Below are 21,494 nucleotides of genomic sequence, written 5' to 3' on the forward strand. Positions count from 1 at the left end.
CCTTGACAACCCTTTGAGGTTAGAACCACTGTTAGCATTGCTCTATTGAGGAGGAAACTGAGACACGGAGATTAAGTAATTTGCTCAAGGTTATACAGCTAGTAATTGTGGCCTAGAGTTTGACTTTCTGCCCTCTTTCATTCTATACATTCTCTCTGCATGACTATATCTACTGCTGTGGTTCAATTAATTAGCTATTTTCTCTGATGCCAAAATTTCTAATTTCAAGCTAGATTTCTCTCCTTGACTCTACACTACTGCATGGACATCGCCACTTGGACTCCCCACAGTTTTCACAAACTCAACATGTCCAAACCCAATTTAACGTTTTTTGTTCTCTTCCCAAGTCTACGCCTTCCCACATATTCCCTTTCTTAGTGAAGACACCATCACCCATCCAGACACATGGCCATCATCCTGAACACCATGAATACCGCCCCCATACACACACACACACACACACACACACACACACACCTGGTCCCCAAGCATTACAAAATCCAGGTTTTGAGAGCATGACTCTTAACTCTCATACTGCTTCATCTCCAACATCACTACGATACTTCAGGTAACTCTTCTCCACCCTGAATCACTACATTTCTTCTCTCTGATGGCTTTGTCTCCAAATTATTCATTCCCTTCTGATCTATGTTCATCATTGCAGCCAAGGGATCTTTTTTTTTTTTTTTTAAGATTTTATTTATTTATTCATTTAAAGAGTGAGAGCACATGCACATGCACGAACACAGTGAGGTGGAGAGGGAGCGAGAATCTCAAGCAAACTCCCTGCTGAGCACAGTGGCCAACACAGGGTTTAATCCCATGACCCTGAGATCACCTGAGCTAAAATCAAGAGTCAGATGCTTAACCAACTGCGCCACCCCAGTGCCCCCACGTCATATTTCTGTAATGCAATTTTGATCATTTCACCCATTTGCTTCAACATCTTCAGTAGCTCCCTAGTGCCCTCAGAATAAAGTCTAAACTCCTTAACCTCGTGGTCAAAGCATATAATCTGACACCTACTTCTGTCTTATATCTCATAATATTCTACCTCTCACTCTAAGTTCCTGCCATAGAAAACGACTATGGTCTCACACAGCACCAGGTTTTCTCGCAGCTCTGTCTTTACTTTGCTACTTCTCCTTTGATTGGCTACTACAACTCAAGTCTTCAGGCCTCAGCTTAGCTGCCACACCTCCAGGAAGCCTTCTTTCTTTTGCCTCCTCACTCACAAGTTGGGAATGAGTGCTTCCCCATATATTCTCCCACAGTATTACTCCTGTTAGAGCACTGTCACACTATATTATACTCCCTTAGGACTATCAGTTCCATAAGTTGGGCCATATAGCATCTTTGTGGAATGAATTAAAATTATCTCCTTTGTACCTGTCAAAGTAGTCAGTGCTTAATATGTATGGGGAACTGACTTGAACCTTCAATACAACCCCACAAAGCAGGCATTATTACATCTAATTTAAAAATGAAAAAGCCAAAGCTCAAAAGAACTTAAGTGATTTGTCCAAAACCACCAGGCTATTAAGCAGCAAAGTCACAACACAAACCTGTGCATTACAGTCCACGACCTCACTGAAGATGATATAAAGGATACAAAAGATGAACAAGATCTGAGCCTGGCTGTGGAAGATCAAATGCTTTTGGACAGAAGACAGAGGGATAACAAATCAGAAACAGTTCTTGAAGGACATCTGAACTGGTTCTTGAAAAATGGGTAGGATTTAGACAAGCAGAGACTGGGGTAAGGGAGTAATGAGGGGGCACAACAAACATTTCGGGTGGTGGTGACAGGATAAATACATGAGAAATAAATTTATGGGGAGTCCACTGGGATTTTCAGTATGGGTTGTGGCTGCTATTTTTCACCTTATGATGTACTAATAAAACCAGGCATGTGTCTTACTGCAAGATAAATGGGGTTTTACTAGACTTGGCATTTGCTCTTAAGAGGCAGCCACTGTGTAAACATCTTACAAAATCAATTCGTAAAGAAGCCCACAAGGAACATTAAGGAGCTCACTTGCTGCAGTTCTGCAAGTTGCTTTTAAGGATGTCATAGTCCGTATTGAACAGAGGCCCACTGTCCTTTAGCATGGCTTTCTGGATGCTGTACACATGGATGCTGGCAGTCACCGCTAGCTTGGACTTCACTGCTACAAGTCAACAGGAAAAGCAGTCTGTTAATACACAAACTTCATAGCATGTAGGGACTTTAACAAGAAACCTTTCTGCATTAAAACCATTTGCAATCTGTGGTGGTTCAAAAGCTCTAAAAGGCCAAAGAGTCACATACACAGTATAACATCAACTCTTCTGTAACTGGAACATCATGACAAGGTAGGTGGTGGTGAGTCAGTTCTAAGTTCAACACCTGTGAGGGTATCACTCATCCAGTGGACTTTCAGTAAACATTAATGGATGATTGATGATGACTATGACGTTCCTTTTTTTTTCTTCAGTCACGGAAGAATCTTACACTCTAGCATATAATTAAAGTAATTTCTATCTGAGAAGACTCAATTATACAATTCAATTTTTGTATAGAGAAAGCAACTCTATAACAAAAATACTACTAACCAGGTAAGTCTGCAGCAAAAAACCATAAAACAATGTCGCAAGAACAAATGTTAGGTTCCACCAAGAACGGGACTGTGACTGAGTCTACAGCACCTAGCACAAAGCTAGATAGAGTAAATATTCATTATGTATCTACTGAATAACTAAATCTCACATTGGCCAAAACTACGGGAAATTCAGAAAGACAAAAGTGGACATCTCCTCCACCCTGAATATCTCGGAGTTATTTTGTAAGAAAATGACACCACTGTCAGGAGTCTTTGTATACAAAATAACAACAGTACAGGTTTTGTCTTGAGACAATGTCCAGATCATGTGGACCCTGTTACAAAATTCCTCTGAACTGGATTTTTAAATAATAGAACCAGAGCATTAATAGTCTTGAAATGGAATGATAAATTTAATTTATAAGTTATATTAAGTCTTTCTGACTTTAAAAAAAGCATTCTTTAATTTTCTTCCTAAAAACTGTTATGGAACACAACACAATATTTAGAGACTATTGTCTCTTCCAGTTGATGAGGTGTTCCATATGGTATTCACGATAATTTTTTGCACGAATGACATGAGTCTTGAAATCCTGTAATAAAAGTGTGTTGTAAATGACAGCAGCTATAGGAAGCTATGGGAAGTTAGTTAGAGGTAGTATCCTATTTTAACATGTTTCAGAAACTACTAATAAAAAAATATTCAGCTTTTCAGTTAAAGAGCTCAATATATTGCATGCAGATGCTAGGGGCAGATTTTTTACTGTACCTACATTGACGGTGTAAGAGGAAAATCTTGGTAAGTTGCTAAAACACTTACCTTCCAATTTATCTTCTCTCACTACTGCAACCTTGTGGCACTGCAAGGAAATAACATTTCATTAGTGTTTAAAGTAGTAATACAACTTGCAATTTTACAGTTTCTTTGCTGATAATTCAAAGTGAATTAAGAACATCAGATAACAAATGTGAAATTAGGAACGTCAGATAACCCTAAAACTCTGTGTACAAGGGTGTCTGGGTGGCTCAGTAGGTTGAGTATCTAACTTGGTTTCAGCTCAGGACATAATCTCAAAGTTGTGGCATCCAGCAGGGCCTCAGAATCTGCTTGCCCCTCTCCCTCTCCTTCTGCTTCTGCTTCTCCCTGCCACCTTAAACAAACAAAACAAACAAATAACAAAGAAAATCTTTTAAAAAAATTTATGCACAGGGCTGCCTGGGTAACTCAATAGGTTAAGTGTCTGCCCAGCCCAGTGCTGGGTTCCCTGTTCAGGGAAGAATCTGCTTCTTTCTCTCCCTCTACTCCTCCACCCCACTCATGCTCTCGCTCTCTCAAATAAATAAATAAAATCTTTTTAAGAAAATCTGTATACAGTTTAATAAAGTCAGACTCATTTTAACTTGTTTATTTTAAAATTTCTCCATCTGGGTAAGAAAGTGATAGAATATACATATCAATACAATCAAAAACCGAACAAAAGGCAGCCCCCAGCTCACAGTGCTGCCAGCCCACAGAGGAGATTGAGTGCGCAGCCAGGCCAAAGCCCCACTATCTGTGGGGCCCCGGACTACTGAACACAGTGATCATGGTGGCTCGGGCAAGGTATGTCATTCATTGCACACCACCAATACTTCGAGCTGAAGCCCCTCTCCAGCAAGGACCCAGTCTCAAACAGGCCTGGGGCAGAGAAATTGGCAGGTTAGCCAAGACTTTCACTGAACAAGGGAAGCTCATTTTGGACAATGTCATGACTCAGCTTGGCCCTTCATGAGCTGAAAAATCTCACCCAGTATAGCCGGCTATTGGATAGTTTTCCAAAGTACTTTCACAGGCAGAAGCCCTGGATAGTTTATCAGATAGAGTGATTAATCTCAACATGACCTTTGAGGTCATGAACCAACATCCATTGCTTCCTCAATTCATCCATCTAGTCACCAAGTCTCCAACATCAAATTCGACTCTCCCAATACCATGGGCCTTGGTGATCTGACTGGAGAGCCTCTCATCCAGTGTGAGAGTAACAGATGAAAGAGATGGTCCTCAAGAGATCAAAGGCTTACAAAGCCCAAACAGAGCTGGTCCTGGAATATCATCTACCAGACAAGTGGGATGTTAGAAACATTCTCCAGAACAGAAACCAACAAGATCTGGCCCTATGTATATGCCTTCCTACAAACAAAAAGTTCAACAAATAAACCAGAAAATATCAGTTACATCATGAGGAAAACTGCATTTACCTAGTCAGATAAGCAGAAGCTCCTCATCCATGCATTTAGAAGCTCGTTGTCCTGGGGCACCTGGGTGGCTCAGTGGTTAAGGCCTCTGCCTTCGGCTCAGGTCATGATCCCAGGGTCCTGGGATCAAGCCTCGCATCAGGCTCTCTGCTCAGCAGGGAGCCTGCCTCCTCCTCCTCTCTCTCTGCCTGCCTCTCTGCCTACTTGTGATCTGTCTGTCAAATAAATAAAAATCTTTAAAAAAAAAAAAAAAAAAAAGAAGCTCGTTGTCCTAAGACCAGAATCTAGGAGTTCTTTGAACATTGTATTAGTTTCATTTCTACTGATTTTATCTGGAAATTAAGTATATGCCAAATGAGTGAGATATGAAGCTCAACTTTTGAAATCATCTAGTGTGTTTTACAGTTATCTTCTATGGAGGTGCAACTGAAAAACATCAGAAATGTCTAAACTTTAAAAAAAAAAAACCTATTTGAGCATAATTAAAAGAGCAATTGGTAGTAACCTAACATTTGCTCAGAAGAATAAGTGGTTGATAATGTTTCCTTATCTTCTGGAAAAGAAACAAATTCCATGTCATTTGGGGAAAGTATCTCATCAGAGGCTTTTGTGCAGATTGATGTCAAAAAAGACATTTTTAGCATTGCTGTATATGGCTCTGTGAGATACTATGTCTATAAAATTCCAGGAAAAAACCAACTGGATTTACAGATTAGTTGCATGATGCAAATTCACTACTGTCTTTACCTAAGACACTTATTTCTTTCTTAAAGACTTTTCTTTTTTCCTTTTGAGAGAGAGAGAGTATGTGTGTGTGTGCAAACAAGCAAGCAATCGAGCAGAGGCAGAGCAAAGGGAGAAAATCCCCAAGCAGACTCCCTGCAAAGCAGAGCTCAAATCAGGGCTTGACCTCACAAACCATAAGATCATGACCTGAGACCAAGAGTCAGACACTTAACTAAGCCACCCAGCACCCCTACACTAAGACATTTATAAACTAGCCATGTAAGCTGAATTTATTTTGTTGTTAAACATACCTTCAGTTTACTCAGAATTTTCAATTTGTTACAAAGTATATTAATTAGCTCATAAGAAAATTCATTTCCCCAAGATTTTTCTTTTGAGAATACACAGGCACTGAGGGATATGATTTATGTTAGAAATTGACATAAGTTCTTGCAGAAACACCCAAGTCAAATTTTCAACAGAATATGTAATTAAAGTCTTAATGTTTTCATGTTATTCAGCTTAGAAACATGTGCTTTAAGATCTAGTTAGTTTTGTTTTTTTTAAATATTATTTATTTATTTATTTGTTAGACAGAGACATAGCAAGAGAGGGAGAGTGGGAGAGGGAGAAGCAGGCTTCCCATTGAGCAGGGAGCCCAATGCAGGGGTCGATCCCAGGACTGTAGACAGGCACTTAACAACTGAGCCACCAAGGCACCTCAGGATCTAGTTAGTTTTGTTTTTTAATCAAAATGTAAGCTCTGCCTTGATGAGTAACCAATTAAAGTCCAAAAAAAGAAAAAAGAAAAGAAAAGAAACCCATAACACTAGTAAAGCAAGAATACTTTATCATCAGGAAATAGAAAAAGATCAGGTATCCTTGGGGAAAATTACCTTGATATATATAACAATAACAATCATAATTAGTAAAATAATTAAAAGTATTTATATGCCAAGTTAAAAAAGGCCAGGAAAATAACTGAGTTTGCTGAATGAGCTCTTTATTCCTAATCAAAATTAACACCTCTAATGATGACCACCATAGTTATGTTCACTTATCTGACAGGAAAAACCTTTATCGGCAAGTATAATCTGAATAGCCATATTAAAACAAAAATATTTAATCCCTCAGTGGGCAACAAGGATGCTTGCTGATGTCCTGTGGCCTGGTAGGAAGAATGGAGCAACATGAGAGCTAGAGGAGAAACATGATTCTTCAATGGCATACTTACTTTACTTGGTGCTAAATCAAATGAAATAAGTCCTTGTAAAAGCTGTTATTAACTGCCTTTGAAAATTTAGCCTATTTTACTAAGGACACTTAAAATATGAATGCCTAGCATGTGTTTCTTATGTATTTTGTGTGTTTATTTTCCTTTCTTTTGATTTTTTAAAAATTCAAGGTTGATCTTTCAAAATGGACCAAGGCTTTTAAGAAGGATTATAGTAAACATTTCATTCTTTACAAAATTTTCTATGAATGTTTATTACATGCTTCCTAAAAATGTGTGCACTACTAAACATGAATTATCAATAGGTTATCTGGCATACATTAGTATTATTGTATTAAAATAAAACTAAATTTTATAACTGTGAACACAAACAAAAAAGCAAACACAGCATCTCAAATAGTGTAAGTAAAAGCGACTTCTTAGTAAGAAGTTTTTAATAAGAATTCTTAATAAGAATTAATATATAATCATATGGATCCAAATAAAAATTGGATCTGTCGCTCAGATCTGGAATACCTTCTAAATCAAGCAAAGATTTAAATATAAAGAATGAAACCATACATATACTGTAAGAAAATATGGATGAATTCTTCTATAAATGGATAAATATAAACAGATACAATCTGAGAATAAGGAAAGGTTTCCTAACTATGAACAGTAAGAGTTCACTTAAATTATCCATTAAACTAACAAATATACAACTTCAAATGACAAAAATAAACTTTAAGCACAAAGTACAAAGACAAAAATATCTGCAACTCACATCACAAAGAGTATTAGTATATTGCTTCCAAAATGGAGAAGGACACTTCTTTAGAAAAACAGGCAAAGGAAAAGAAATGCAACTGACCCTGAAACAGATGACAACACACATTGTGTGGAGAAGGGGTCTCTCACACATCACTCATGGGAATGAAAAATGGAGAGGTATTGGCAATTACCCAATGCAGTACATATACACCTTAGGAATCCTAGGAAAATGTAACCCTAAATGTGGCAAAATATACAAACCATATATTCACTACAACACTATCTGTAATGGTGAAATACTGTAAATGACTCAAAAAACTATTAAAAAGGGACTGCTGGGACATTGGGGATGGTATGTGCTATGGTGAGTGCTGAGAAGTATGTAAACCTGGCAATCACAGACCTATACCCCTGGGTCTAATAATACATTATATGTTAATAAAAAAATAAAAAATTAATTTAAAAAAAAGGGACTGCTGAAAAAACTAAAGTAGATCAATGTAGGATCAGGTGAGGGATGCCTGGGTGGCTTAGTGAGTTAAAGCCTCTGCCTTCGGCTCAGGTCATGATCCCAGCTGGGGTCCTGGGATCGAGCCCCAAATCAGGCTCTCTGCTCAGTGGGGAGCCTGCTTCCTCCTCTCTCTCTGCCTGCCTCTCTTCCTACTTGTGATGTCTCTCTCTCTCTCTGTCAAATAAATAAATAAAATCTTTAAAAAAAAAAAAAGAAAGAGCAAAATGTAAAAATAGAGTATATAGTATGAAAACTTTTGTCTAAAAAAAGGGGGTAATATGAATATATATTTGAATATATAAAAAATACATTCAAACAACAATGGAAAGAGAAGCAAAATCTTTTAACATAGTTACCTGTAAGGAAAGCAGGGAACCTAAAAATTGAAAGTGGGTAAAGATTGTAATTTAACGAGATACTGAGCTGGTGGTTTAACCAGAGAGGAGTTATTGCAAGTAACTAAAATACAGGCTGACTGTGCATCCGTAGTAGGATATATCCTACAGACAAAAGGAACTACAAAGAAATCTTAAACTGTTTTTAGTAATCATATTACTAGTAAAAATAATAGTTTTGCTTTTCTAAATCTTGTTATGTTTGACTAAAGCAAATATAAATTTATGAAAAATATTAAGAACTACCAAAATTTACAACGTAAGAGAAAAAAGCAGTATAAAATCAACCAAGTTAAAAAGAAAAAACATAGCTGTAAATTAGAACTGGGAATATTAGTATGTTTTCATAATGCATTTTCTCTTTTAAAAAAGCAAGTCATTCCAAAAAAAGTCATATTCTATTTTATGAATTATTCTAATTCATATTTTATTTATACACAATAAAAATTACAGAGTTAATGAGAAAAGGAACAGTAGGAACTATCCACTAAAACTTGTGCAACTTTGTAAGTAAGGCCCTAAAAACAAAAATTGGTAGCTTCAGGAGAAAATTGAAACAGCTCACACAGCTCAGTGTGGCTAAATGTTGCCTCAAGGGATACTGAAAATGCATAAAAATGACACAGTTGAAATGCCACCTTGCTGATGCTGAACAACATAGACCAGGGTAGAGCTCTGCTTCAGTGGGTTCCTTTTAAGATGGACACAGAAGTTCAGTATCCACAAACTCAGAGCCTGGCTGAGGTAAGCCCTCTGAACTTTACAGCAGTTAAAGAAAAAAAAAAGAAAATATGGCTATTTAATGAGAGAAAGTTGGTTTTTTTTTTTTTAAGATTTTTTTTTTTTTAAAGATTTTATTTATTTACTTGAGAGAGAGACAGTGAGAGAGAGCATTAATGAGGAGAAGGTCAGAGAGAGAAGCAGACTCCCCATGGAGCTGGGAGCCTGATGCGGGACTCGATCCCGGGACTCCAGGATCATGACCTGAGCCGAAGGCAGTTGTCCAACCAACTGAGCCACCCAGGCGTCCTGAGAAAGTTGTTCTTTATAGAAAAATTCCAGTCAACACATGCAGAAAAAATGACAGAACATTACCATTTTGTAATTCCTAGTGAATTAATAGTCTAGGCAACAATAAAAATCAATCTTGGCAACAATCATTAGATGTACAGCTAGTGGGGAACTTCAGAAAGCATAGATTAGGCTGTCAACCTTCAAAACCACAAAAAGAAAATTAACAAAACACTCCCTTGAAATTTTCAAATAATTCTCTGGGTTGCGATTAGAAGGCGGCTTTCACTTTGTTTTCGTTTTTTTTTTTTTAAATAATATTTTGTACAATAATGATCACTATGGGGCGCCTGGGTGGCTCAGTTCGTTAAGCAGCTGCCTTCGGCTCAGGTCATGATCCCAGGGTCCTCGGATGGAGTCCCATATCGGGCTGCTTGCTTGGCAGGGAGTCTGCTTCTCTCGCTGCCTCTGCCTCTCTGCCTGCTTGTGTGTACTCAATCTCTCTCTCTGGCAAATAAATAAAATATTTTTTAAAAAAAATAATGATGATCACTTAAAAAAATTTTATATTTTGGGCGCCTGGGTGGCTCAGTGGGTTAAGCCGCTGCCTTCGGCTCAGGTCATGATCTCAGGGTCCTGGCATCGAGCCCCGCATCGGGCTCTCTGTTCAGCAGGGAGCCTGCTTCCTCCTCTCATTCTCTCTGCCTGCCTCTCTGCCTACTTGTGATCTCTCTCTGTCAAATAAATAAATAAAATCTTTAAAAAAAAAAATTTATATTTTTAAAAATCCATCAAAGCCAGTGTTCTTTTTCTTTCTAAAAACACTTAAAACTTTAAAAAGATATCAGAAGAAATAAGAACAAAACATGACATTATGCTTAATCATCTGCCTTTCCTTAGGAGGGCTTTCTTTAAGGAAAAAGCATGGGTAAGCACCCACATTCAATCTGTAATTCCAGAGGGTTCTGCAAAGCTGCCCTGTGAGGCTGTTTAGAGGGTGAGTACAAGGCTCCAAAATTCTCACAACCACTGCAGCAACAGCAACTCTACTCTTAATATGTTTTATATGTTAGGATTCTAAAATTTCATTTGAAAAATCATTCTGCTGCTTAACAAAAGCAGGATTTAAATGCGCACTTAAATTGAGAAACAGAATGCCTTCTATAAGCAAGCCACAGCATAGAAGTTCTTTAACTCATTATAAGTTACATATCATTTTGAAAGATTGGTTTCAAAAAAATGCCCCGAGGAACACTATTTATTTATTTATTTATTTATAGATTTTATTTATTTACTTGACAGAGAGATGGAGAGAGAGCACAAGTAGGCAGAGTGGCAGGCAGAGGGAGAGGGAGAAGCAGGCTCCCCACTGAGCAGGGAGCTTGACTTGGGGCTAGATCCCAGGACCCTGGGGCTGAGCTACCCAGCTGCCCTTGAGGAACACAATTTAAATGTACTTTTGGGGATTCATCCCCAAACCCCCCAAACCCTGAAGACCACCTGAGGATTTGAAATTAAGAACCTCGTCATGTGCATTAGAATAAAAATCTACAACTCTACCTTAAACATAAATTCTTGGGACGCCTGGGTGGCTCAGTGGGTTAAAGCCTCTGCCTTCAGCTCAGGTCATGATCCCAGGGTCCTGGGATTGAGCCCCGAGTCAGGCTCTCTGCTAGGAGGGGAGCCTGCGTCCCTCTCTCTCTCTTTGCCTGCCTCTGCCTACTTGTGATCTCTGTCTGTCAAATAAATAAAATCTGTAAAACAAAACAAAAAAACCCACAAATTCTTAACCTTGGACCCTGTTCCAGAAGATCTGTGAACACTAAAAATTTTATGAGTATGTCAACATATGTATTTTGCTTCCAGATTCTCAAACGAATCAGTGATCAAAAAAATTCAAACGACTGCTTTAAAGGAATACAAGAGTGCTTTAAAGGAATGTAAAGAACTAACATGACTAGATTGAAGGCATTGACTAATTAAAGAAAGAAACAGAGGGGGCTAGTTAATCCCAGATACAAAAGGAAAGAAGACATTCAGATGTAAACTTGGGCAGTATCCATTCCAGAGCCATGCACAGAAAGGATTCTGGTAGCAGGTTTATTTCTAGGACCAAATGAATAAGGTCTGCTTAATTTTGTGTTTCTGATATATAATGACATCTGATTCTGCCTACACTTAAAAATGTCTTGATTATCATCTAGTTTGCCAAATAGCTTACCAATAAGGAAAGAAAATGCTGGTCATACAATATAAGGATTGGATCCTCATAGCAGTTGTTTCACCTTGTAAATTATTAAAATGCCATTTCATTTTAAATCTCACATGCTTGGGACTCTTGCTACAAGATAAATCCAATCAGTATTTTGATAAATCAGGCTTTTCTGAACTTAGGACTCCAAGGGAAAGTCAAAAGGGAAGAGAAAAACATGTATTACTGGATCACTGAGAAGGAAACCTAATCCTTAGGCTAAATTCTATGGAGGCCTATTGGTGGTAGTGGTGGGAGCAAAAGAGCCTTCAGTGTAGAGGTTTGGGGAAGTGAGAACAGAAGAGGTATACCTTACTTCTGAGAGGAAGTCAGAGAGGAGAAATTATCAAAGTTCCCAAAGATCAGTCCAGCACAGGGAAAGGAATGAGTTATCTCAGCAGAGCTTCTGGTGCCCTTTCAGGCATGGGAGTAATGGGATGATCCTTGTGCCCCTAAGAGGGACATGGAAGTAGCTCAGAGAAAATCAATAGGCCCGAGAAAGCTTTGTGGTCAGGACGATGAAAACACAGCAGTGACCTGTGTTGATGGATGACAAGATGCAAGATGGGACTATAAAAAGATACATGAGAACAAGGATGTTCCTGGCCTCTGCCTCTGCACCGCATTAGCTCAGCCCCAACATCCCCATCCTTCAGCCACTAAACTGACCAAAATTAAAGCTCAAACTGAAATCACACTCAGGTAAAAAATAAGTAAAACTGGACTTCCTGGACACCTGAGTTTGTGGACTGACATCTGAACAGTCTGGAAATTAACCATCCCTGTCCCCAATATACTTTCAAGAGGAAGAAAGAGGAATAAAAGAGCAGTCTCCTAATGTCTTACTGCCTAAGAAAACTGCATAATCATGATATTGTCTCTGCATCGCAGCCAAGATAATACCCAAGCTTCTCAGGGTTTTAGGTTTAGTCTAAAAATACAAAAAAAAAAAAAAAAAAAAAAACCCACAAAAACTTGCAGTTGTCTTTTAAAACTTCCGTAATATTGCATCCTGTTTATTTCCATGTTATTTTATATAACACTGTTTATGGCTCAAACAGTTCATTGTAAGATTCTGACAACTTACAGAATGTCCATTCTGAATGAGACTGCCAGACACTAAATACGTGACATGCAGCTGGGCTCCCGAATTCTCCTTTCGCTTCCTTTCAACATAATCATAGAGCATCCTGTTCCAAACAAAAGGTACAAGTCATTAATTGTAAGAGTTTTTACCTCATTGACTCTTAATTCATGATGTAAAAGTCAGATATATTAAATCTGACAGTCTATAAAATTTTTTACAGAATATTTTTGCTGCCATGGACAGAAAGTTAAAAAAAGAAAGACTTTTTTTTTTTTTTTAAAGATTTTATTTATTTATTTGACAGAGAGAGATCACAAGTAGACAGAGAGAGAGGGGGAAGCAGGCTCCCTACAGAGCAGAGAGGCCAATGTAGGGCTCGATCCCAGGACCCTGAGACCAGGACCTAAGCCGAAGATAGAGGCTTAACCCACTGAGCCACTCAGGCGCCCCGTAAAAAAAAGACAGACTTTAGACAGGACATACAGGTTGGAATCAACTTGTATTGCGTTGGCACAGTGACCAAACAATTGAAATAAAAGAAATCTAGTAACAAGCCAAAAGGCACTGAACCTGCTTTAAAACAGTGGCAGTAACAAACAATGGATACAACAAGTCAAGGAACAGTTCAATCACTAACTATGCTACAACGAGTCAAGGAACAGTTCAATCACTAACTATGCGCTCCTGGATAAGTTAATTAATTCTTCTAAGCCTCTTAATCCTGAGGTATAAAACCAGGAGCTGTATGGGACTCATATGGCCATTTATAACCCTCCACCACCCAAACTGCAAGCAAAATGCTTGTGTGTTTTTTGTGGGGAGAGAGTTTAGGGTTTTTAACAGATTCTCTGAGGGATTACTCTAAAACATTAAGAACCACTATGTAGATGATTGAAAGTGTTTAGTTCTGAAATTCCAATTTTATTAAGGGGCACCTGGGTGACTCAGTCAGTTAAGCGGCTGCCTTTGGCACAGGTCATGATTTCAGGGTTCTGGGATTGAACCTGACCTTGGCTCCTTGCTCAGTGGGGAGCCTGCTTCCCCCTTGCCTCCCACTCCCCCTGCTTGTGCTTGCTCTCTCCCACTCTGTCAACTAAAAAAAAAAAAAAAATCTTAAAAAAAAAAAAAAAGATGCCCACATGATCAGGACCCCAGCCAAAGCACCAGACACTATGGAGCAGAGATAAACCATTCACACTGTGCCCTGCCCAAATTCCAAACTAAAAGAATTTATGAACATAATAAAATGGTTGTTTCAAGCTGTTAAATTTGGGGATAATTTGTTTCATAGTAAGAGTAATTGGAAAAGTGATCAACCTGATAAACATGTTCCCCACCTTCATGGAGTTTACATTCTCATGCAGGCAGGCAGCCCTAGAAAATGTCAGATAGTAATAAGTATAAAATTCTGGATCAACTGGATATCCACATGCAAAGAAATGAAACTGGACCCTCTCTTTACACCATATACGAAATGACTCCTGGAAGAAATAGTGCCTATTTGCATATTTTAGGGCTTCATTTAAAATTAGTTTGAGTTGTGGTGCCTGGGTGGCTCAGTCAGTTAAGCGTACAGCTCTTGATTTTGACTCTGGTCATGATCTTAGGAGTCTGGGACTGAGCCCAGCATTGGGTGCTGCACTGGGCATGGAGCCTGCTTGAGATTCTCTTTCCCTCCCTCTTTCTCTGACCCTTCTCTAAAATTAAAAATAAAAATAAATAAAATAAAATTAGCTTGAGCCAACACCCTAATTTGAAAACTACAGTGTATTCTTATTGTGAGGACTCAAGTATTTTTTAAGATGTTAACAAGCACATGCTATGTAGAAACCTTGAATATAGTGATAATTACTGTTGTAAGAGCTAAAACTACAAAACTCTTAGAATAAAACCTAGAAGTAAATCTTCATGACCTTAGATTGAGCAAAGCCTTCTCAGATACCATATACAGAGCACAAGTAACAAAAGATAAAAGAAACAGTGGCGCCTCCCTTGCTCAACTGGAAGAACAGGTGATTCTTGATCTTGGGGTTCGTGAGCTCAATTCCCACACTGGGTGTAAAGCTTACTTAAAAATGGTATTTTAAGGACCGCTGGGTGGGCCAGTCTGTTAAGCGTCTGCCTTCGGCTCAGGTCATGATGCCAGGGTCCCAGGATCGAGTCCCACACTGGGCTCCTTGCTCAGCAGGAAGCCTGCTTCTCCCTCCGCTTGCCTCTCCCTCTGCCTACTGCTCCCCAACTTGTGCTCTCTCTCTGACAAATCAATAAATAAAATCTTTAAAAGATAAAAAAATATAAAAATAGTATTTTAAAAAAAGATAAAAGAAATAAATTGGGCTTCATCAACAATAAAAACTTTGGTGTTTCAAAAAGTACCATTGGGGCGCCTGGGGGCTCAGTGGGTTAAAGCCTCTGCCTTCGGCTCAGGTCATGATCCCAGGGTCCTGGGATGGAGCCCCGCATTGGGCTCTCTGCTCAGCGGGGAGCCTGCTTCCTCCTCTCTCTCTGCCTACTTATGATCTCTGTCTGCCAAATAAATAAATAAAAATCTTTCAAAACAAAACAAAAAGTACCATCAAGGGGCACCTGGGTGGTTCAGTGGGTTAAGCCTCTGCCTTTGGCTCAGGTCCTGGGAGTGAACTCTGCATCGGGCTCTCTGCTCAGCAGGGAGCCTGCTTCCCCCTTTGTCTCTGCCTACTTGTGATCTCTCTCTCTCTGTTAAATAAATTTCTAAGAAATCTTTAAAAAAAAAAGAGAGAGAGAAAGGGCAAAGACAACCCACAGAACAGGATAAAATTTTTACAAATCATTTATCTGATCAGGTGCTCACTTCGGCAGCACATATGTATTTGATCAGGATCTTGTATCCATAAAGTGGTATTTACAACTTAACAATAAGAAGACAACCCAGTGAAAAAACAGAGCAAGGATCTGAATAGTTATAGATACACAAATAGCTAACAAGCACAGGAAAAGATGATCAACATCATTGGTCATCATAGAAAAGCAAAGCAAATCAAAACCATAATAATACCACTTTATACCACTAGGAGATGGCTAAAATAAAAGACAGATGATAAAGAGTTGGCAAGAATGTGGAGAAACTGGAATCCCCATACCTTACTGGTGGGATTTTAAATTAGTGCAGCCACTTTAAAATACAGCTTGGCAGTTCCTCAAAATGTTATATATGACCCAGAAATAGGTATATATCTAAGAGAACTGAATACGTATGTCCACATAAAAACTTGTATACAAATATTCACAGAAGCATTATTTATAATACCCAAAATGTGGAAAAACCCAAATGTCCATCAATTGATAATGAGAAATAAAATATACTATTTAAGTATGTTATGGGTTGAACTGTGTCCCTGCTCTCCCCCAACCCCCAAAAGGTATGTTGAAGTCCTAACCACCAGTGCCTCAGAATGTGACCTTCCTTGGAAAGAGGATCTTTGCGATTGTAATCAGGTAAGATGAGGTCATATTAGAGTAGGGTGGATTCCTAATCCAATATGACTGGTATCTTTATATGACAGCCAGGTGAACACATGGCATATAGGAAGAATGCCATGTGACAACAAACATAGACACTAGCACTATGTAGCTATAGGCCAAAGAATGTGAAAGACTGCCAGCAAATCTAGGAAGACTGCCAGAATCTAGGAAGGAATGAAGGATTCTTCTCTACAGGTTTCAGAGAGAGGATGACCCTGCCAACACCTTAATGTTGGAATTCTAGCCTCTAGATCTGCAAGACAATAAATTTGTTGTTTTAAGCCGCCTTGTTCATAGCATTCTGTTATGGCAGCCCTAGGGAAATAACCTGCCATATGATGGAGTATTATTCAGCCACGAAAAGGAATTAAGTACTGATACATACTACAGCACGGACAAACCTTGAAAACATTACGCTAAGTGAAAGAAACCAGACACACGAGATTATATATTACAGGATTCCATTCACACAAAATGACCAGTATAGGTAATGCCGGGAGGGTGGGGGAGGGAAGAGAAAGGAGTGGAGAGAAAATGCTAAGTGACTTCTAATGGATACAGGGTTTCTTTGGGGGTGATGAAAATGTTCTATAACTAATTAGAGTGATGGCTGCATAACTCTGTAAATACACCAAAAAATTACTGAATTATGTATTTTCAATGGGTGAACTACATGGTATATGAATTATATCTCAATAAAGCCGTTTTTCAAAAAAAAAAAATTAGGAACGCAATTAACGGAGTGATATGACAGAGAATTAGGATGGGGTGGGGTTACTAAAACAGAGCATTAGGGAAGGGTTGTTGTAAAAAGTAATGTGTGACATTTGAACTAAAACTTAAAGGATGAGGACAGCTGGGAGAAGAGCATTCCAAACAGAGGGAAGGGTTCAAATGTCCTAAGGTAGAAATAAGTCTGGCAAAGTTAATGAACAAAAGGACAAATATGGCTACAGTGTAAGTGAGGTAGAGATTGGTATGGGATGAAGTTCAGTGAGAGACAGGGGCTAGTCAGTATGTTAATTCTATAAAAATTCAGGTAATCAAGGTAACTATGATAAAATTTACAGGCAACTTTATTTCATCTCCAGTCCTCAATATGCACCTTTAAGCCCCAACAGGTTTATACAGTAATAGTTATTTCATTAACATCTATAATCATAACAATTAGTCTTATACGTGTCCCATTCTAAAAGTTACCTGAAACTCTTGGGTTTGGGTCAGCACCTGCATTAGCAACAGAAATCTCAGATAGTCAAAATCAGTACAAATTCATCCATAGGCCAAGAGTTTCAGGTCTTGAATGCATGAACATCACAGTCAAAGCCTGATTCAAAGTCTGTCAAACAGCAGTCCACATAAAGCCAAATCAACACATTCTAGGTATCAGGAATTTTCTAAGATTCATGGAACATTCCCTGACTCAAAGAAAGCTCCCACAACTCAAAAAAGGGGGGAAAAAACCCAGACCACCTTTAGGAATAAAGTGAAGTAAATGGGTGTTTAATGTAATATACGTGGCCCCAGTCTGTTCACCAATCCCTCCCCTTGGGACAAAGACAACATTTTTAAGAAATATTGGTGTTAATTCAAAAGCCTGCTTTTCCCCTTTTGGCCTCAAGTTGAACAAGTTTCAGCAAGCAAAGGTGATACAGCAAATTCAAGAAGGGCAATGCTGTGCCATTCTGAACACTCCCTTTTAATTTTCACTTAAATAGTTCTCCCCAGTCTTATACTGTCACACAGCTTTGTGTCAAACACCTGTTGACCTCATTATGAAAGTACTTCAATAACATCCACATGTGGGCCTAAGGAGCACATGTGAAAATGTAACAAAGATGTAAGATAACAGGTATATAAAATCTGAGATGTAAACAAAATTGGCCTACTTATAAATCTGAAGTAACAAAGTGATGTTAACCAGAAGCCAAGGTTATAAATAAATCCAGTAAATGCATCACCACACATTTGTATATAAGTCCACCTATTTCCTAATTAATAGACAAATCTAGTATAAGGTAGTAAAAATAGTATTCTTTCCTATTTTCCAAGAGAGGAAAATAATTCTAATTTCAAGGCTACCAATAAAGCTTAAAACAAAACAATTCTAATGTGAGCGAAATTAGTAGTAAATTGGACTTACTGTTTGGCTTGGTTAACATGAACCCCTAGTGTATAACTCAGCCATTTGTAGGTCACCTGCAAGAAGAAGAAACTGTTTAACATTAGATGATCCCAGAGTGCAGGTCAACCCTAAGGGCTCCTAAAGATTCCTACTCTGAGATAATTATGCCACCCTAGTTTTTCCAAGAACCATCCATCTGGGCCAGTAGGAGGACTGAGATCTTTATCTTACAAATACTAAAAAGTTTCTTTCACAGGCTAATTAACCAGAAAGTCTAAAAAGAAAGGCTGAATATACAAAGAAAAAGCTCTCATTTCCTTCACATTTTTTTTGTTTTACTGGTGCCCTTTATTCACATTCTGTCCTTTTTTGTAGCCACCACTAACAACTATTAAAACTCATCCAGAAAGTGGATTACTTTGAAGTATAAGACTCATAAACTTCTAAGAAAAGTCACAGCCATACAAACATTAACAGGCACAGATGGTGCAGGGGCCAGGGAATGAAAGAAGTTGGTGAATACTGTATCTGGGGTTAGACTGCAATCTACTGGCATCAAGACTTGACCTTCCTTCCATCTTTCCTTGAACTCTCCTGTCATTTGTCACTTCCTTGTAGGCTCCTCACCTCTTGAAGTCTTCCAATTCTAAATGCTGAGTTTCCAGTAATTAAGACTTACAAAGGTGAGGCAAAGCGTGTTAGCAAAAGAAACTAACCTAGGTTGGAAAACTGCCTATCCCTTACTAACTATAAATATATAAGTCATTTGCCCCTCTGCTTCAACTTTCTTTAGGGACCTTTCCATGGCCCTCTGGGTGAGTCGCTGTAATGATTAAATGTAATAATATATACCCCAAGCTCACAGTAAGCACTCAGTTATCACGGTTTGCAAAGTCCATTCACATTCATTATCTCACTGGATCTTTCATTCCTCCCTGGGAAGCAGGTCAAGCCTAATACCAAATTTCCTGGGGGAGGAAACCTACTGTTCAAAGGTTAAACAAGTGGTCACCGAACCCAGTTAGGACACAATTTCCTCAACAGTAAACGTAGGACTTGAAACTCCAACCAACTTATGAGACAGGTGTAGAAACGCCTTAGAAATATTATCTAGGGGCGCTTGGGGGGCTAAGTGGGTTAAAGCTTCTGCTGCCTTCGGCTCAGGTCATGATCCCAGGGACCTGGAATCAAGACCCACATCTCTGTTCAGCAGGGAGCCTTCTTCCCCGGCCGCCCCCACCCCTGCCTGCCTCTCTGCCTACTTGTGATCTGTCAAATAAATAAAATCTTAAAAAGAAAGAAAAAGAAATATTATCTACCAGTGCCCTTCCCTCCACGCCTGTCCTTCTTGGCCCCTACTCCTTGCCAGTGCCCAGCACGCCCACCCAAGGGACGCGGACTTGCGCGAGCCAGAGGAATTCCCCCAGCCGCAAGTCCTCGCCGGCCCTGGGACCCGGGACGTGGGGACTTGTCTCCCCTCCGCCAGTCCCCACCAGGCCAAGAGCGGAGGGGTCTAGACCCCCACCACCCTCGCCAGGCCCAGGACTCCAGTCGCATGCCCACATCCCCCAGTCCTAGCTCCTCACGATCTTGTTCTGGTCCGTGACGAACTCGTCTATGTTTTCCAGATAAAGCTGGTCCGCCATGGTGCTACGGAGCTGCGAGCCCCGCCACCACAAACGTAGCTCCCGCCGGCGGGAAACGTCTTTCTCTCTCCCGGGTCCCGGGTCGTTTCCCACAGCAACGAAGGCGACGCACTACGGCGGCCGCCGGGGGGTCAAACTAGTCTCGGAGACGGCGCAGACTCAAGTAGGCGGAGCTAGTAAGTTGGAGCTGACGGAAGTGAGGCGCTTGCAGTATGCTGGTGATGTGGGGACCTTGTATTTGGAGCCGTGGTTTCAAATCTCTCGGTCTACAACCTAATGACTAGCCCAGGACAAAATACCTCATCTCTGGGAGCCACAACCTTACCACCTGAAAATTGATAATATAATCCTTTCCCTTTCATACCGTTATTCAACAAAGGTGTGTCAAGTACCTAGTCCAGACACTTCTTAGACACTGGAGACACAGCAGTGAATGATAAAGACAGAAATAAACCAGCAAATTTAGTAGAGTGATGCCACCTGGGATAAAATGCTGCCTGTTATAATTCCTCAGAAGTGAGAAATTACAGATAGTTTTCCAGAAGGGATGGGCGAAGATAAATATTTCAGATAGAAGCAGGACTATTTGCTGGGAAGAAAAAAGAGTTGATTGTACGTAAAATGTTGGGAGGAGAGTCCAATGAAGAGAGGTGAGACTTGGAGAAGGTAATTCATGCTGCGCCTATGAGGCTGTGTGAAGGGGCACAAGAATTTTATTCTCAGGAAAAGTTTTCATGTTGGGGGATTTCAACTGAAATTTCTCCTAACATCAGCTAAAGTACCATCAGCTAAAGTAAAGTAAAGAATGTCAGCTAAAGTAAATTGATTTCAGCATAAGTCAGTGTAGTTCAGTAGGGTGGCATGGTGGAAAATGGAGCAAACTCCTGGATTTGAATCCTGGTTTTGATCATTATTGTGTGATCTTAAGTAAGTCATTTAATCACTGCAAACTTGTTACCCGATCTGTAATACAGAAGTAATAATAGTACTCACTTAAAAGTTTTTCTGCAATTCATTCAGGACAGCAAAAGCCTACTAAGGGCCAGGCACTGTTCTGGGTGCTGGAGATATAGTCAAGATCAATAATACACAAGAGCCTCTTCACATGTAGCTTACATTCTCATAAAGATATTTGAGGGATGGTAATGATTTAAAATAGGATAGCGATAATGCAAGTTGAGAGAACTGAGTGACTTTGGTTTTTCTTTTAGAGTCAGCAAAACCTGCTGATGAATCAGATGAATAGAATGTAGGAAAGACAGGAATGAAGGAAAATACCTAGATTTGGAATCTAAATCTTTAGGTAAATGGTGATACATTTGACTCCTGAGCTGTGGAAGACAGAGAAGAGCAGATGAGAAAATCAAAGAATTCTATTTGGCCACAGTTGTAATTGAGAAAACATATATAAAACCCTCACATCATGCCTGCACACAATAA

At 39.3% G+C, this 21,494-nt stretch overlaps 1 protein-coding gene and 1 pseudogene across 1 annotated transcript in view; one reads left to right on the forward strand and one right to left on the reverse strand.

The window, feature by feature from the left end:
- The window catches only part of POLD3 (DNA polymerase delta 3, accessory subunit), a 48,250-nt gene extending 28,076 nt beyond the window's left edge, over window positions 1-20,174 (reverse strand). Inside the window, exons 1-5 of the mRNA XM_059132693.1 lie at window positions 19,995-20,174; window positions 18,427-18,482; window positions 12,783-12,885; window positions 3,403-3,442; window positions 2,039-2,171 (exon numbers count right to left, since the gene is read on the reverse strand). Of these exons, the coding sequence (XP_058988676.1) occupies window positions 2,039-2,171; window positions 3,403-3,442; window positions 12,783-12,885; window positions 18,427-18,482; window positions 19,995-20,054 (392 nt within the window). The 5' untranslated portion in view covers window positions 20,055-20,174. The remainder of the gene's footprint in view (window positions 1-2,038; window positions 2,172-3,402; window positions 3,443-12,782; window positions 12,886-18,426; window positions 18,483-19,994) is intronic.
- On the forward strand, window positions 4,188-4,824 carry LOC131818787 (GTP:AMP phosphotransferase AK3, mitochondrial-like; annotated as a pseudogene).
- Window positions 20,175-21,494: the final 1,320 nt, after the last annotated feature.

The sequence above is a fragment of the Mustela lutreola genome, chromosome 1 (assembly GCF_030435805.1).
Source record: "Mustela lutreola isolate mMusLut2 chromosome 1, mMusLut2.pri, whole genome shotgun sequence".
NCBI classification, from domain to species: Eukaryota; Metazoa; Chordata; class Mammalia; order Carnivora; family Mustelidae; genus Mustela; species Mustela lutreola.